General features: G+C 33.8%; 1 protein-coding gene across 5 annotated transcripts in view; it reads left to right on the top strand.

The window, feature by feature from the left end:
• Positions 1–19,547, top strand: part of ADAM32 (ADAM metallopeptidase domain 32) — a 175,602-nt gene that overhangs the window by 135,094 nt on the left and 20,961 nt on the right. For 2 of the 5 annotated variants that reach the window (XR_009211619.1, XR_009211618.1), the window contains exons 16-17: positions 2,620–2,703; positions 13,723–13,879. Coding sequence is in view for 3 of the 5 variants with exons in the window: in XM_058433535.1 (XP_058289518.1) it covers positions 2,620–2,703; positions 10,958–11,059; positions 13,722–13,879 (344 nt within the window). In the remaining 2 variants the exon portion in view is untranslated. Of the gene's footprint in view, positions 1–2,619; positions 2,704–10,957; positions 11,208–13,721; positions 13,880–19,547 lie in introns of those variants that run through there. The other 3 variants (XM_058433533.1, XM_058433534.1, XM_058433535.1) reach the window with 2 other exon arrangements.

The following is a 19,547-nucleotide window of genomic DNA, read 5'->3' on the forward strand; positions in this document are numbered from 1 at the left end:
TTGGTATCATACCAGAGATGCAAGTTTAGCATATACAAGTAAATAAGTGTAATACAACACATAAGCAGAATTTAAAACAAGAATCATATGATCATTTCAATAGACACAGAAAAGGCATTTGACAAAATCCAACATCCCTTTATGATTAAAACCCTCAGAAAAATTGGCACAGAAGGGACATACCTTAAGGTAATAAAGGCCGTATATGACAAAGCCACAGACAACATTGTACTGAATAGGGAAAAGTTGAAAGCATTTTCCCTGAGAACAGGAAGAAGATAAGGATGTGCATTTTCATCACTTCTATTCAACATAGTACTGGAGGTCCTAGCCAGAGCAATCAAAAAAGAGAAACAAAGAAAGAAAGAGTATTCACATTGATGATGAGGAAGTCAAACTGTCACTGCTTGCCAATGATATGATCATATACCTTGGAAACCCTAAAGACTCATCTAAAAAGCTCCGAGATTTGATAAATGAATTCAGTAAAGTTTCAGGATACAAAAGTAATGTACACAAATCAGTAGCACTGCTATACACCAACAGTGACCAAGCTGAGAATCAAATCAAGAATTCAACCCCTTTTACAGTAGGTGCAACAAAACCCCCCAATATACTTAGGAATATACCTAACAAAGGAAAACTGTGAAACATTGCTGAAAGAAATTATAGATGACACAAACAAATGAAAACACATACTATGCTCATGGATGGGTAGAATCAATATTGTGGAAATGACCATACTGTTAAAAGCAATATATAAATTCAATATAATTCCCATCAAAATACCATCATTATTCTTCACAGAACTGGAAAAAACAATCCTAAAATTCATATGGAACCAAAAAGCTGCATGGGCAAAGCAAGACTAAGCAAAAAAAAGAAACAAAATATGAAAACCCAAAAAGCAAATTTGGAAGCATCACATTACCTGAATTCAAACTATACTACCAGGCTACAATCACCAGAACAGCATGGTACCACTATAAAAATAGACACATAGACCAATGGAACAGAATAGAGCTCCCAGAAATAAAGCCAAGTACTTACAGTCAACTGATCTTTGACAAAGCAAACAAAAACATAAAGTGGGGAAAGGACACCCTATTCAACAAATGATGGTGGAATAACTGGCAAGCCACATGTAGAAAAATGAAACTGGATCCTCATGTCTCACCTTATACAAACATCAACTCAAGATGTGTCAAAGACCAGGAAGGGGAACATCACACACTGGGGCCTGTTGTAGGGAGTGGGGAGGGATAGCATTAGGAGATATACCTAATGTTAAATGACGAGTTAATGGGTGCAGCACACCAACATGACACATGTATACATATGTAACAAACCTGCACATTGTGCACATGTACCCTAAAACTTAAAGTATAATAAAAAAAGATGTGTCAAAGACTTAAATATAACACCTGAAGCTATAAAAATCCTAGAAGATAACATCAGAAAAACCCTTCTAGATATTGTCTTAGGTAAAGAGTTCATGAACAAGAACCTAAAAGCAAATGCAATAAAATCAAAGATAAATAGATGGGACTTAATTAAACTAAAAAGCTTCTGCATAGCAAAAATATAATCAGCAGAGTAAACAGACAACCCACAGTGGCTAAGAAAATGTGGTATATAAATACCATGGAATCCTACTCAGCCTTAAAAAGGAACAAAATAATGACATTTACAGCAACCTGGATGGAGTTGGAGTCCATTATTCTAAGTGAAGTAACTCAGGAATGGAAAACGTAACATCATATGTTCTCACTCACAAGTGGGAGCTAATCTCTGAAGACCCAAAGGCACGAGAATGATACAATAGACTTTGGGGACTTGGGGGGAAGGGTGGGAAGGGGTAAGGAATGAAAGGCTACACATTGGGTACAGTGTGCACTGCTAGGATGATGGCTGCACCAAAATCTCAGAAATCACTACTAAAAATCTTATTCATGTAACCAAACACCACCTGTTCCCCGAAATCTATTGAAATAAAAATTAAAAAAAGAAGTAGTTAAGGTTAAATGAAACTGCGGCCTTGTTCCAATCTGACTTGCATCCTTATAAAAAATAGATTTGGATACACAAAGAGACACCGGGGCTTGTGCATGTAGAGGAAAGGCCATGTGAGGACATAGGGAGAAGGCAAGTCTAGAAGAGAGGCTTCAGGAGAAACCAACCCTGCAGACACCTTGATCTTGGACTTCCAGCCTCTAGAACTGTTAGAAAATAAATCACTGTTGTTGAAGCCTCTTAAGCTATGCTACTTTGTGATGTCAGCCTAAGCAGACAATATAATATCCTTATTTAGATGTTTGCTAAAACTCTCTTATTATTTAAACACTGGGCTTTTTGTTATTTTTTAAATTATTCTGCTTTAGAACTACATGAAGAAACATAGTAATAATAATATCAATTTAAAATGCAAATAAATCACAAATTTCTTGCCAAAAAAAAAAAAAAAAAAACACCCTTCTGGAATGCAGCAAAAGCAGTACTTAGAGGAAAATTTGTATCATTGATTGGCTATGCTTTTATATTATATAATTATTTACTGTAATGTTATGATGACTGTACCCCTCTGACATGGGAACTTTTTTTGTATGTGTTTTTCTTTAGGTTTGTGTAAATCGTGAATGTGTAGAATCAAGGATAATTAAGGCTTCAGCACATCTTTGTTCACAACAGTGTTCTGGACATGGAGTAAGTAACCACATGCTTCCATGAATCACATTTCTTGGACACTTTTTTGCATCACTCATTAATTTACTGACATTTTTTGGGTCACTACCATGTGCCAGACTCTGTTGCATCTAGCTTCAGTTGAGAGCTGAATTAAGTCATTAAATTCAGCAGCCATAATTAGTTACAGAAGATATTTTGAGTAGAATTAAATTGCTAATGACCTAAATATATATTGTTATAATTGGGTACTTTTCAGAGGGTGTTAAATTTTCTGATAAATACATTAACCTGGTTCTCAAAGGAAAGATAATTATGCTGTAATTCCTGTGTCTGTGAATATACAGGGATCATAAAAAACTATTGTTTTATTTATCTACTTTTAAAAATAGACTTTATTTTTTAGAGGAGCTTCAGGTTCACAGAAATTTTGGAAAGTAGAAAGCACAGAGATTTTCCATATATCCACTCATCTTACAGAGGCACAATCTTTCCCAATTTTAACATCACATACCCGAGTGGTCTGTTTGTTATAACTGATGACCTACAAGGACATATCATTATCACCCAAAGTCCAGTTTACATTAGGATTCACTGTTAGTGTCTCACATTCTATGGGTTTTGACAAATGTGTAATGATATACATACATCATTATGATATACAGAGAGTATTTTCATTACTCTAAAAATTCTCTGTGCTCCATCAGTTCATCCTTCTCTCTCCACTAATCCTTGGCAACCACTGATCTTATTACTGTTTTCCTAGGTTTTTCTTTTCCAGAATGTCATTTTATTGGAATCATATAGTATGTAGCCTTTTCAGATTGGTTTCTTTCACTTAGTAATATGCATTTAATGTTTCTCCGTGTTTTTCTATGGCTTGATAGCTTATTTCTTTTTAGTGCTAAATAATATTCCATTGTCTGAATGTACCATAGTTATTTATCCACTCATCTACTGAAGGACACTTTGGTTGCTTCCAAGTTTGGTAATTACAAATAAAGCTGCTATAACCATCCTTCTGCAGGTTTTTGTGTGGACATAAATTTTCACCTATTTTGAGTAAATACCAAGGATTGTGGTTGCTGTATCATATCGTAAGAGTATGCTCAGTTTTGTTAGAAACTGACAAAACATCTTCGAAAGTGGCTGTACCAGTTTGCATTCCCACCAGCAGTGAATGAGAGACCCTGTTGCTCCACATCCAAGCCAACATTTTTTGTTGTCAGTGTTTTGGATTTTGGCCATTCTAATAGGTGTGTAGTGGTATTTCATTGCTGTTTTAATTTGCATTTTACTGATGACATATGTGAGGCATATTTCATATACTTATTTTCCATCTATATATTTTTTTTGGTGAGGGGCCTTTTAAAGTCTTTTGCCCATTTTTAAATCAAGTTATTTGTTTTCTTGTTGAGTTTTAAGTTTTCTCTTCATATTTTGAATAACAGTCACATATTCGACGTGTCTTTTGCAAATATTTTCTTCCATTCTGTGGCTTATCTTTCTATTCTCTTGACAGTGCTTTTCACAGAGAATGTTTTAATTTTATGAGGCCCAGCTTCTTAATTATTTCTTTCATAGATTGTGCCTTCGGTATTGTATCTAAAAAGTCTATGTAATACCCAAGGTCATCCAGTTTTTTTTTTTTTTTTTTTCTGAGTTATCTTCTAGGAGTTTTTTAGCTTTGCATTTTACATTTAGGCCTATGACCCATTCTGGATTAACTTTTTGAAGGGTGATAAGTTTGTGTCTAGATCCTTTTTTTTTCCTGCATTTTGATGTCTAGCTAGTACCAATTGTTGAAGTCTTTCTTTTCTCTACTATATTGCTTTTGCTCCTTTGTCAGAGATCAGTCGACTAGATTTATGTTTGTCAGTTTCTGGGCTCCTTATTCTATTTCATTGATCCATTTGATTATTCTTTCTCCTATATCATATTGCCTTGATTACTACAGACTTACAGTATGTTGAAGTTGGGTAGTGTTAGTCTTGTGACGTTGTTCTTTTTCTTTCAATGGTAACTTGACTATTCTTGATCTTTTGTGCCTCCATAGAAATTTTAGAATCATTTTGTTGATTTCCACAAAACACCTTGCTGGGATTTTAACAGGGATTGTGTTCCATCTATAGATCAAGTTAGTAAGAACTGATTATCTTGACAATATCGAGTCTTTCTGTCCATGCACATGTAATGCATTTTCATTTATTTAGTCCTTTTTTATTTCCTTCATCAGTGTTTTGTAGTTTTTCTCATATTGATCTTATATATATTTTGTTAGATTTATACCAAGTACTTCATTTTTTGGGGGGGCTAATGCAAATAGTATTATGTCTTTAATTTCAAGTTTCATTTGTTCATTGCTGGTGTATAGGAAAATTATTGGCTTTTGTGCATTAATCTTGTATATTGCAACCATGCTACAATCACTTGTTAGTTCCAAGAGTTCTTCAATTCTTTTTAGATTTTCTAAATTGATGTTTATGTCATATATGAACAAAGACAGTTTTATTTCTTCCTTCCCAATCAGTATACCTTTTTTTCTTATTCTATTGTATTAGTTAGAACTTCCTGTATGATATTGAAATAGGAGTGGTGAGAGGAGACGTCCTTGCATTGCTCCTTATCTTAGTGGGAAAGTGTCTAATAGCTCACCATTAGGTATGATGTCAGCTGTAGGTTTTTTTGTTTGATATTTTGTTAGATGAAAAAATTTCCCTCTATTCCTAGTTTGCTGTTAGTTTACTTTTAAATCACAAATGAGTGTTGGCTTTTTTTTTTTTTTTTTTGAGAGGGAGTCTCACTGTGTTGCCCGGGCTGGAGTGCAGTGGCGCAATCTCGGCTCACTGCAAGCTCCGCCTCCCAGGTTCACGCCATTCTCGTGCCTCAGTCTCCCGAGTAGGTGGGGCTACAGGCGCCTGCCACCATGCCCGGCTAATTTTTTTGTATTTTTGGTAGAGACGGGGTTTCATCGTGTTAGCCTGGATGGTCTCGATCTCCTGATCTCATGATCTGCCCGTCTTGGCCTCCCAAAGTGCTGGGATTTCAGGCGTGAGCCACCATGCCCCGCCCGAGTGTCGGTTTTTTAATGTTAAATGCTTTTTCTGTATTTATTGATATGATAATGTGATTTTTCTTCTTTAGCTTATTGATGTGAGATGAAGTACATCAGCTAATTTTCTAATGTTGAACCAGTTACATGCCTGCGATAAATCTTGGTTGTGGTGTATAATTCTTTTTATGCGTTGTTGAATTTGATTTACTAATGTATAGTGAGAGTTTTTTGCATCTTTGCATCTACAGACATTTTTCTGTAGTTTCCATTTCTTGTAACATTTTTCTCTGGTTTTGATATTAGGGTAAGGATGGCCTGACAGAATGCGTGAGGAAGCATCCCCTCTGCTTCTGTCTTCTGAAAGAGATTGTAAGAGATTATAGAAAATTGGTATAATTTCTCCCTTAAGTGTTTGGTAGAATTTAATAGTGAACCCATCTCAGCAAACAATTATCTGTAACATCAATTAAGAATAAGAAAAATAAAAATTTTTAGTTTACTTTCACTTAATTCCTTCTCTAATACTATTCTTTTTATGTAAATAACATTTGCTGACCTTTGTGATTTTCATTCTCTCTGAAGAATCTCTTCTGACACATTTATTTCCAAGGCATGTCTACTGGTGATATATACTCTCAATTTTTGCTTGTCTGAGACTCTTTATTTTATTTCCACTTTTGCAAGATAATTTCAAAGGATTAAATATTTCACTCCTCACTCTTTTTGCTTGCGTGGTTGCTGAAGAGAAGTCCAGTATAATTTTTATCTTTGTGCCTCTATAGATACGGTATTTTCTCCCTCTGGCTTCTTTCCAAATTTGTTCTTTATCTTTGATTTTCTGTAGTTTGAAAGTTATTATGTCTAGGTATAAATTTTTGGCATTTGTCTTGATTTTTTTGTGGCGGGGGTTGCTTGATCTGTGATTTGTTGCAAGACATTAATTTTGGAAAATTATCAGCTATTATTGATTCAAATATTTCTTCTATTCCGTTCTTTTTTGTCCTCTTGGTATCCTCGTTACATGTATGTAATACATTTTTTTAATTGTCCCACAGTTCTTGGATATTCTGTTCTGTTTTTTCAACCTTTTTTTTTTTGACTTTTTAGTTTTAGAAGTTTCTATTGAGGTATCCTCAAGCTCAGAGATCTTTTCTCATCTCAGCCATAATTATTCTATTTACAGGCCCATCAAAAGCATTCTTCATTTCTGTTGCAGTGTTTTTGATCTCTGGTACTTCTTTTTGATTCTTTCTTAGAATTTTTATCTCTCTGCCTACACTGCCCATCTGTTCTTACATGCAGTTTCCTTTATCCATTAGAGCTTTCAGCTTATGAAGTATAATTGTTTTATTTATTTATTTTAATTTTATTTTTTATTGGCAATAGTTGTACCTGTTGTGGGGGTATAAATGATAATACATTCATATAATTCATAAAAATCAAATCAGTATAATTAAGATATCCATCACTTTATATATTTGTCTTTATGCTAAAACATTTGAATTTATTTTTCTAGCTGTTTTTGAAATATACAATAGGTTATTTTAAACTCTGGTCATCCTACTGATCTGTCAAACACTTGGTCTTACTTATTCTTTCAAACTGGATATTTGTACCTATTAATCAACCTCTCTTCATCCTTTCCTCTCATTACACATTCTGGCCTCTGGTAACCCCCCACCTACTCTGTGTCTTCATGAATCCACTTTTTTAGCTTCCACATAAGAGTGAGAACATGTGATATTTATCTTTCTGTGCTTAGCCTATTTCATTTAACATAATGACTTCCAGTTCCATCCATGTTGCTACGAGTGATGGGATTTCATTATTTTTATAGCCTATGTTTTACATTATGTATGTATCCCACATTTTCTTTATTTATTCATCTATTCATGGACACTTACATTGATTCTGTATTTTGGCTATTGTGAATAGTACTACAATAAACATGGGAGTGCAGATAGCATTTTGAAATATTGATTTCCATTCTTTTGGTTATTTACTCAGTAGTAGAATTGCTGGGTCATATAGTAGTTCTATTTTTAGTTTTTTTGAGGAATCTCCACACAATTTTTTATAGTGGCTGTACTAATTTACATTCCCACCTATAGTGTGTGAGGCTTTCCTTTTCTCCATAGCCTCACCAGCATTGGCTCTTCCGTCTTTTTGTTATCCAAAAAAAAAAAAAAAGGCTTTTATAAGCCATTTTAACTGGATTGAGATTATATCTCATAATTTTGATTTCCATCTCTCTCATAATTAGTGATGTTGAACATTTTTTCATATACCTGTTGGCCATTTGCATGTTTTATTTTGAGAAATGTCTATTCAGATCTTTTGCCTGTTTATTTAATCATATAATTTGTGGAGATTTTTCCTATTGAGTTATTTGAGCTCCTTATATATTTTGATTGTCAGTCCCTTGTCAGATGGATAGTTTGGAAATATTTTCTCTTATTCTGTGGGTTGTCTCTTCACTTTGTTGATTGCTTCTTTTGCTGTGTAGAAGCTTTTTAGCTTGGTGTAATCCCATTTGTTTATTTTTGCTTATGTTTCCTGTGCTTTTGAGGTTATATCCAAAAAATAATTACATAATCAATGTCTTAGAACTATTTTCCTACATTTTCTCCTGGTAGTTTTATAGTTTTGGTTTTTAGATTTAAGTCTTGAATACATTTTGATTTTATTTTTGTACACAGTGAAAGATAATGATCAAGTTTTATCCTTCTGCATATGGTTATTGAATTTTTCCAGCACCATCTATTGAAGAGAGTGTTCTTTCTCTGTTGTACATTATTGGTGCCTTTGTTGAAAATGAATTGGTGTAAATGCATGTATTTGTAGCCGGATTCTTTATTCTGTTCCATTGGTCTATGTGTTTGATTTTATGCCAGTACCATGGTGATTTGGTTACTATAGCTCTAGTATAACTTGAAGTCAGATAATGTTATGCATTTGGCTTTGTTCTTTTTGCTCAGAATTGCTGACCACATATTAAGTCACAAGACAAGTCTCAACAAATTTAAGAAGACTGACATCACTCCAAGTATATTTTCTGATCACATTAGATTGAAGCTAGAAGTTAATATTAAAAGGAAGTGGAAAAACTTAAAAAGTACATGAAAATTAAATAACACACAATTGAACAACCATTGGGCTAAACAGCAAATCAAAAGGTAAATTAGAAAATATCTCAAGACAAACAAAAAATAAAAAAAAAAATTGGATGTGGCAAAAACAGTACTAAAGGGAAATTTATAGTGATAAATTCTTACATTAAAAAGAATAAAGATTTCAAAAAAACGTTCTAACTTTACACCTCAAGAAACTAGAAAAAAATTGAACAAACAAACCCCAAGTTTGCAGTAGGAAGTTATGAAGATTAGAGCACAAATAAGATAGAGAATAGAAAAATAATAGACAAAATCAAGGAAATTAAGAGTTGAGTTTTCGAAAAGATAAAAAAAATGGACAAACTCTTAGGTAAAATAGCAAGGAAAAAAAGAAATAAGACTCAAAATCAGAAATGAAGGAGCAGATATTACAACTGATGTCACAGAAATTTTTTAAGAAGATACTGTGGTGTATATTTATACACCAACACACTGGATAACCTAGAAGAAATTGATAAATTCCTAGGATGATACAACTTGCCAAGACTGAATCAAAAATAAATAGCCTGAACAGAACAACAGCAAATAAAGAGATTAAATCAGTAAACAAAACTTTCTAGCGAAGAAAATCTCAGGACTAGGGGGCTTCACAAATGAATTCTGTTAAACATTTACAGAAGAATTAAACAAGAAAATAAAATTGCAGGCTAATATATTTACAAACATGCATGCAAAAATTTACAGCAAGACATTAACAAACTATATTTGCCGCACACTAAAAGAATCATACACTATGACCAAATGGGATTTATTCCTGGGATGCAAGGATGGTTCAAAATACACAGATCAATTAATGTGGTATGCCACATTAAGAAGATGAAAGATAAATTTACTTTATGACATTAAGATGCAGAAAAAGCATTTGACAAAATCCAGCACCCTTTCATTATAAAAACTCAATACATTAGGAATAGCAGAAAGCCTATATGTAAAAAGTCCATAGCTAAAATTACACTCAATGGTGAAATAATGAAAGCCTTTACTTTAAGATCTATAACAATGCAAGGATACTCAGTCTCTGCACTTCTACTCAACCTAGTACTGGAATTCCTAGATGAAGCAATGAGGCAAGGAAAAGAAATAAAGGGCATCCAAATGAGAAAGCAGAAATAAAGTAGCTTCTGTTTGCAAATGCCATGATTGTATACATAGGAAACCATAAAGGTTCCACAAAACTAGTAGAAGAAATAATGAATTCAGTAAAGTTGCAGGACACAAAAACAACACTCAAAAATCAGTTACATTTTTATACATCAAAAACAGACGGTCAGGAAAGGAGATTAGTTAAACAATCCCATTTACAACAGCATCAAAAAGAATAAAATACTGAGGTTTAAAACAAACCAAGGAAGTGAAAGACTTGTACACTGAAAACTATAAAACATGAAAAAAATTAAAGGAGGCACAAAAAATGGAAAGATATTCCATGGATTGAAGAAATTAATATTGTTAAACTATCCCTAATAGTCAAAATTATTTACAGATTCAATGCAATCCTTATCAGAATCTCCATGTTATTTTTCAAAGAAATAGAAAATAAAAAAATTATATAAGATGAAAAAAATCCAGATAATTAGAAGCAATTTTTAAAAAGAAGAACAAAGCTTTTCAAAATGTAGTACAAATGTACAGTAACCAGAACAGTATGTTACTGTCATAAAATAGAGACATATAAAGCGATGGATGAAAATAGCTCAAAGATAAGACTCATATATGCTGGCTCCAGCATGTCACTGGAGGGGTCACATTTTCATTAGAATTTAAGTATGCATTTTTGAAATTGCATGGTAAATTTGTAGGTAAACATTTCAAGGTGTCAAATTTTCTTGATGCAAATATTGAGAGCCTCACTTTATAGTTCTTTTTTTTTTTTTGCTTTGTGTGTGTGTGTGTCTGTGTTTTAGTCTAAGAAACCAAACATTTGATATGTGAGACTGTCACTCTAAATAAACAAAATTACACTAGATTATGGTACAAAAGTAAGCTTGATGATCACCTTCTCTGAGAAAATATTTTAAAACAATCTAATTTTTCAAAATGATCCTAGGTGTGTGATTCCAGAAACAAGTGCCATTGTTCGCCAGGCTATAAGCCTCCAAACTGCCAAACACGTTCCAAAGGATTTTCCATATTTCCGGAGGAAGATATGGGGAAGTATCTGTCTCTTTAAATATCCATTTAATAAAATTCTCAAATTGCTTATCTTCACTGAAACAAAGTTCGATTTTGCCACTTACAAGACAACTGATATTTGTAATGAAAAGGTAATCAGAATTCTCTCAAGGAATGGACACCAAACATGCCATCTTAATCTTGCTCTCTTTTCTTTATAATTAACTAATCAATTAATTTTTTTATTTCAATAGGTTTTTGAGGAACAGGTGGATTTTGGTAACATGGATAAGTTCTTTAGTGGTGATTTCTGAGATTTTGGTGCAGCCATCACCTAAGCAGTGTATACTGTACCCAATATGTAGTCTTTTATACCTCACCTACTCCCATCCTTCCCCTCAATACCCCAAAGTCCATTGTATCATTCTTATGCCTTTGTGTCCTCATAGCTTAGCTCCCACTTATGAGGGAGAACATATGATATTTGGTTTTCCATTCTCCAAGTGAAGAGTTACTTCACTCAGAATAATGGTCTCAAACTCCTTCCAGGTTGCTGCAAATGCTATTATTTTGTTCCTTTTAATGGCTGAGTAGTATTCCATGGTGTGGATATATATATCACACTTTCTTTATCCACTCACTGATTGATGGGCATTTGGGCTGGTTCCATATTTTTGCAATTGCAAATTGTGCTGCTATAAACATTTGTGTGAGTGTCTTTTTATGTAATGACTTTTTATATAATGACTTCCTCTGGTTAGATTTCCAATAGTGGGATTGCTGGATCAAATGGTAGATCTACTTTTGGTTCTTCAAGAAATTGCCATACTGTTTTTCATAGTGGTTGTGCTAGCTTACATTCCCACCAACAGCGTAAAAGCGCTCCCCTTTAAGCACATCCATGCCAACATCTATTATTTTTTGATTTTTAAATTATGACCATTCTTGCAGGAGTAAGGTGGTATTGCATTGTGGTTTTGATTTGCATTTCCCTGATCATTAGTGATGTTGAGCATTTTTTCATATGTTTGTTGGCCATTTGTATATCTTCTTTGAGAGTTACCTATTCATGTCCTTAGCCCATTTTTTGATGGAATTCCTTTTTTTCTTGCTGATTTGAGTTCCTTATAAATTCTGGATATTAGTTCTTTGGAAGATGCACAGTTTGTGAAGATTTCTCCCACTCTGTGGGTTGTCTGTTTACTCTGCTGATTATATCTTTTGCTTCGCAGAAGCTTTTAAATTAAGTCCCTTCTATTTGTCTTTGTTTTTGTTGCATTTGCTTTTGGGTTCTTGCTCATGAACGCTTTGCCTAAGCCAATGTCTAGAATAGTTTTCTGATGTTATATTCTAGAAATTTTATGGTTTCAGGTCTTAAATTTAAGTCTTTGATCCCTCTTGAGTTGGTGTTTGTATAAGGTGAGATATGAGGATCCAGTTTAATTCTTCTACATATGGCTTGCCAGTTATCCCAGTGCCATTTGTTGAATAGGGTGTCCTTTCCCCATTTTATGTTTTTGTTTGCTTTGTTGAAGATCAGTTGGCTGTACGTACTTGGCTTTATTTCTGGATTCCCTATTCCATTCCACTGGTCTCTGTGTCTATTTTTATATCAGTACCATGCTGTTTTGGTGACTATAGCCTTATTGTCTATGGCCATACCAGCCTGAATGTGCCTGATCTTGTCTTGCTCTTTTTTCTAACATTAAAATATCATAATTCAAGCTGAATACCTTTTAAAATTTCTCTTTACTGATGTCATTGACTTTATCTTTTAGAATATTTTCAACCTCTCTTCCTCAGCTTTATGACCAATCCTGTGACCTCAGCTCTAAACAAACGACATTTGCTCTGTGTCTAGTACTGTTACTGTGTTTCTGTTATAGAAGAAATGAAATAGAAGACAAGATTTTACTCTGAAGGAGTTTATCATTTAAATCAGAAAAATCCGTCAATTTCTGCTTAGGAGATGACAGAAGTGATGCTGGCATATTATACTATTTGTGCCCCACAGCTTCCATTTCTGTCATTAATTCATTTATTGAGTTAGCAAATGTTTATTGAACTCTTAATATACGCAAGGTCCAGGTGCTAGTCTACACACTGGGGATGTACAGTGAGCAAAATGAAGTTCTTCTCCTCATGGAATTTAGAGAATATGTTTAGGTCTATGTATCCAGTGATAGCAAGGGACAGAATTAGGATTAGGAATCAATTCTTCTAATTTTTATGCCAGTGCCCTTTTAGTAGCATTGCAATGACCCCATTTATAAACATGATCCCCAAGGCCAAAAGCCAACAATCTACCAAAGAAAAATAGGATGTACACAAATACACTGAATTCCTTTGATAATGCACCTTGTAAGATTGCATTTTTGGATAACCGTGCAATTACACAATCCCACGTTGTATATCACTGAATTTTTTTATCCCTACTTAGAGGGTTATAGTGAGATTTTGCTGTAGCTGCTGTGAGACTTGAATACTTTTGAACTTTCCAAAACTTGGTTTCCATGCTTTTAGAATGAAAGGTTGTAGAGATAGCCCCAAGGATTATGATTACAATTCTATAATGATTTTTTCCATGTTCCTTGAATAACAATACAAATTCAGAACATTTTAATGAATGTGTTGCAACTTGAAAGTGAAAGTAGATAGTTTAATTTTTTATTTTGATTTTTTCTGTATTTCTGTTTTTAGGTTCAATCATGGAAAGAGCGTCTGGGAAGACTGAAAACACCTGGCTTCTAGGTTTCCTGATTGCTCTTCCTATTCTCATTGTAACAACCGCAATAGTTTTGGCAAGGAAACAGTTGAAAAAGTGGTTCACCAAGGAAGAGGAATTCCCAAGTAGCGAGTAAATTGCATTTGTGTTCTGAAGTTAAACATTAGTACCATTAGAATCTAGTTATATGTAAGACAATATCACGAGCAGCAGCAATACTTTACATATCACTGGGATTTTGAGTATTACATCAATATGTCATTTAATTTTATGTGGTAGCCATGGATACCTGTTTTTAAGACACAAAGATTTGGAAGTGTAGTTTACATAGTTTGCCAAAGTCATTGAACTGTTAGTTGAGAGAGGAAGAAGTCAAATATGTAATATCTGTTCTTTTCTTATCAAAGGGGATGATCTGTATCATCTACAACAGAAGTATTTATTAAAAATGCAGATTTCTGGGCCTTACTACAGACTAAATATTTTAATTCACATTGCTGGCTCATATAAGAGATAATTTTAAAAATATTCTTTGGGTTAAATTTTCAGAAGGGAAATTTATAATTTAGATTATTACATTTTTATTTTTCAAGAAATAATTCAAACACTAAGACAGAGAACAACATGACAAACATCCTCTTGCCCACAATGGGAAATAAACAGATGTTAATATTTTTCTTGTTTCTTTTATAAAATAAGCCACTGTATTTGCAGCTGCAATTCCTTCTGGTATGATCCTCTTCCCTCCCGGTAGATGTCTACACTGAATGTTTGTGTATCTTACATGTTTTTAATACATGTGGCGTTATCCATATCCCATAACCTACCTAGTATTGTTTTATGTATAATTTTAAATAGCTATACTTTCTCTGCAGATGCATTTCCTTTTCAATTTTGGTTTGTTTGTTTTGTCTTTTTTTTTTCTTTTTCATGAGCAGTCCCCTCAGAGGTGTTTTTATTTTATTAGTAATTTGAAATATATAACTTTTGGTTTCATTGAGGTCTCTATTTCTATTGTTTTTTTATATCAAGTTTTGCTCTTTTTCCTCCTTTCTGGTCTTTTTACCTTTGCTCTGTTGTAACTCTAGATTTCTTGATTTTAAGGCTTTCTTTATTAATTTTCAACCTTTCTTATTTTCTAAAATAAGAAATACTTTAATGGCAAAAACCTTCTCCTTATATATATCATTTTCTTTACACTCTCCAGTTTTTAAATGATAGTCGACATTCAGTTAAAAAAAATTTGAAAAATCTAGCAGGATTTCTGTTTAAGTGATGAATCAACTGTAGTCTTTAGTTTTCAATTATATGATTTATTTTCATTGTTTTAAAAATAATTTTCTAATTTTATTAGCTTATTTTGAGCAACTTGTCTATGTGATTCTCTTAAATGTTGGAACAAAAAATGAAGTAAATTTTTATAAATGTGTAAGCTTGGTAGATGTCCTCCAATGTTTTTAGGACGAACTTTTAAATTGTGTTGTTTCAAATCATTTTTATACATACTGGGTTTTTTTTTCCTGTCCATTTGATACTTTGTCTTCTGTTGAGAGGAAAAGTAAAATTTTCACTGGGTTGTAGCTTTCCCTCTGATTGTTGAAATTTTCGCTTTAGATATTCTGAGGCAGTGACTAAATGCATAATGTTTATTTTAGTTAAATTTTCTTAGTGTATTTTCCTTTCATCATTACTAATCATATCTTAAATACAATTTTCACTGTTTTAGATTACTATATCAACTTTCTCTTTAAAAATGACATTTACCTGGTACATCTTTTTTCGTTTTTTTTCTCAATCTGTGTTTGCATTTAGCTGGTGCCTTTATATGAAATGCACTAATGGAGTTTGTTATGCTCATATGCTTAATCCATGATGACATATGTTTAGGCTGAAATTTGCCATCCTATTTTTTTCCTATTTACCATGTTTTTTGGTATTTTTTTTCTTTTTCTATAATCTATTTTCTTGGTTTCATTTTTCTTTCTCTCTTTTTTTTTTTGAGACAAAGCTTCGCTCTTGTTGCCCAGGCTGGAGTGCAGAGGCGCGATCTTGGCTCACTGCAACCTTAGCTCCCCGGGTTCAAGTGATTCTTCTGCCACAGCCTCCCCAGAAGCTGGTATTACAGGCGTGCACCACCATGCCTGGCTAATTTTTTGTATTTTTAGTAGAGACGGGGTTTCTCCTTGTCAGCCAGGCTGGTCTCGAATGGTTTCATTTTTCTGTTCTCTTTTTTTTCTTTAACTCCTTGGATATTTTTGTATTCTGTTTTTGTTTTAGTGATTTTCTTTAAATTTTAGCATTTGTAGTTAATATTATATAATGTCTAAATTTAATCATTACATATAGTCTTCTTGGAAATAACCCAAGGACTTCAGTCATTTAACTCCTTCCATTTTCAGTGTTTGTCATTTGAGTTTCAAATTTCTCCCAAATAAGTCAGTGTTATTTTTGTTATTATCATCTTTATGTTTAGTCAGTGAATACTAGGATTTTCCAGTATATTTCCCAGTCTTACTCACCATTCCTTTTCTTTTTTTTTTTTTTTTTTTTTGAGTCGGAGTCTGGCTCTGTCGCCCAGGCTGGAGTGCAGTGGCACAATCTCGGCTCACTGCAAGCTCCGTCTCCTGGGTTCACGCCATTCTCCTGCCTCAGCCTCTCCGAGTAGCTGGGACTACAGGCGCCCGCCACCACACCTGGCTAATTTTTTTGTATTTTTAGTAGAGACGGGGTTTCACAGTGGTCTCGATCTCCTGACCTCGTGATCCGCCTGCCTCGGCCTCCCAAAGTGCTGGGATTACAAGCGTGAGCCACTGCGCCCGGCCTCACCATTCCTTTTCTAAAAATTGTTTTGTTTTGAAATAATTTAAGGACAAAAAGTTGCGAAAATTGCACAGGGCTCTCATGTACACTTTGCCCAGCTTTTTCCAATGATAACATCTTACACACTGCATTTCCACAGCCAGTATAATGGTATTGGTACAATACTTTTAATACAACTAAAGATCTTATTCAGATTTGCTAGTGTTTGTATGCATTCATTATGTGTGTGTATAGTATTACCACATTTTATCATGTGATTTGTTTACCAACACCACAATCATAATTCCTTTTGGAATCCTACTTTTTCATTCTAGGTTCAATTATCTTTTTTTCCCTTAGATTTATTGTGGTATGATTGACAAATAAAAATTGATGATTTGCCTGATATATGTATATGCTGTAAAATGATTATCACAATTACTGTAATTAACACATCCATCACCTCATATAATTACCTCTTTTTGTGTATGTAGTGACAACACTTAAGATCTACTCCCTTAGCAAATGTCAAGTTTTTTACATATAAGGTCATGTCATCTGAAAACAGGGACGACTTCTTCCTATTCAATTTGGATGTCCTTTTTTTCTTATTTCTTGCCTAATTCCTGTGGCTAGGCCTTCTAGTACTATGCTGAATAGAAATGGCGAGAGGGGCTTCTTGTTTTATTCTTGATCTTAGACCAAAACTTTTATTGATAGCTTTTCATTGTTAAGTTTAATGTAGCTGTGGGCTTGTAATACATGGCTTTTGTTATGTTGAGGTATATTTCTTCTATGACGAACTGTTGCGAGTTTTAATTAAATATGTTGAATTTTGTTTCCTGTATCTATTGAGTGTATTTTCAGCCATCCTTGCATCACAAATGTAAACCCCACTTGATCATGGTATATGATCCTTATAATGTTCTGTTAAAGTCAGTTCACTAGTATTTTGTTGAGGATTTTTACATCTATGTTAATCAAGGATATTGGCCTATTATTTTCTTTTCTTGTAATGTCCTTGTCTAACTTTGGTATCAGAGTAATGCTGGCCTTATAAAATGTATTTGAAATTGTTCCCTACTCTTCAGTTTTTTGGAGAAGTCTGAGAAGGATTAGTATTAATTCAATTATAAAAGTTTGGTAGAATTTACCAGTTAAACCATCTGGTTCTGTTTTTTTCTTTGTTGGGAGATTTTTTTTAATTGCAAGTTTTATTTTTCATATATTTTTAAGTTTTCCAAATAATAATTGTACATATCCATGGGGCACACAGGGATGTTTCAGTATATATAATGTATAGTGATCAGATCAAGGTAATTAGCAGATATATCATCTCAAATATTTCTTTGTATTGGGAGGAGTCAGTGTCCTCCTTCTAGCTATTTGAAACTATATATTATTGTTAACTATAGTCATCCTACAGTGATATAAAGAATTAGAACTTTTTTCTCATATCTCGCTGTAACTTTGTAGACTTTAACAAATCTTTCCTTATTCCTCCCTTCCCCCTAACCTTCACAGCCTCTAGTATCTATTCTACATTTTACTTCTGAGATCAACTTTTTTTTTAGCTTCCACATATGAGTGAGAACATGCAGTGTTTAACTTTCTGTTCCTGGCTTATTTCACTTAACAACATACTTCAGTTCCATCTGTGTTGTGGTGAATGACAGGATTTTATTTTCATGGCTAAATGATATTTCATTGTGTATCTACACCGCATTTTCTTTATCCATCTGTTGTTGGAAACAGGTTGATTCCGTATCTTGACTATTATAAATAGTGCTGCAGTAGACATGGCGGTGCAAATGTCTCTTCGATACAATGGTTTCCTTTCCTTTGGATAAATACCCAGTGGTGGGATTGCTGGTTCATATGGTAGTTGTATTTGTTGTTTTTTGAGGAGCTGCCCTGCTGTTCTCCATAGTGGCTATCCTAGTTTACATTCCCATCAACAGTGTCCCTTTTCTCTGCATTCTTGCCAGCATCTGTTATTTTTTTTTTGTCTTTTTGATAAAAGCCATACTAACTGGGGTGAGAGAATACCTCACTGTGGTTTTGATTTGCATTTCTATGATTATTAGTGATGTTGAACATTTTTCTCACATTTGTTGGCCATTTGTGTGTCTCCTTTTGAGAAATGTCTGTTCAGTTTATCTGCCCATTTTTAAATCTAATTGTTTGCTTTTTCCTGTTGAGCTATTTGAAATCATTGTATGTTCTTGGTATTAATCCAGCAGTTTTCAAATATATTCTCATATTCTGTAGGTTGTCTTTTCACTATGCTGATTGTTTCTTTTGCTGTGCAGACGCTTTTTAATTTGATATAATCCCATTTGTTTATTTTTGCTTTTGTCACCTGTGCTTTTGAAGTCTTATTTATAAAATCTTTTCCCAGATCAATGTCCCGATCATTTCCCCTATGTTTTCTTCTATGAGTTTCATTATTTTGGATTTTATATGTAGGCCTTTGATCCATTATGAGTTGTTGTTGTTGTTGTTGTTGTTGTTGTTTTTGGTATAGGTTGCGAGGTAGGGGTCCAGTTTCATTCCTATGCATGTGGATATCCAGTTTTCCCCAGGGCTATTTAATGAAGAGACTGCCCTTTCTCCAATGAATATTCTTGGCACCTTGTCAAAATTCAATTGGCTGTAGATATGTGGATTAATTTCTGGGTACTCTCTTCTGTTCCATTAGTGTAAGTGTCTGTTTTCATGCCAGTATCATGCTGTTTTGGTTTCTCAGCTTTGTAGTATATTTTGAGTCTGGTAGTACAATTCTTCCAGCTTTACTCTTTTTTTCTCAGGATTGTTTGGCTATTCAGGGCCTTTTGTAGTTGGGAATTTTTGATTATTCATGTAATCTTCTACTTCTTATTTGATATGTTCAGATGTTCCCCTCCCTTCCTACCTCCCTCCTTCCCTCCATCCCTCCCTCCCTTCCCCTCTTTCTCTCTTCCCCTCTTTCTCCCTCTCTCTCTTTCACTCCCTCTCTCTC

This window comes from Hylobates moloch, unplaced genomic scaffold (genome assembly GCF_009828535.3).
Source record: "Hylobates moloch isolate HMO894 unplaced genomic scaffold, HMol_V3 SCAFFOLD_22, whole genome shotgun sequence".
Classification (NCBI taxonomy): domain Eukaryota; kingdom Metazoa; phylum Chordata; class Mammalia; order Primates; family Hylobatidae; genus Hylobates; species Hylobates moloch.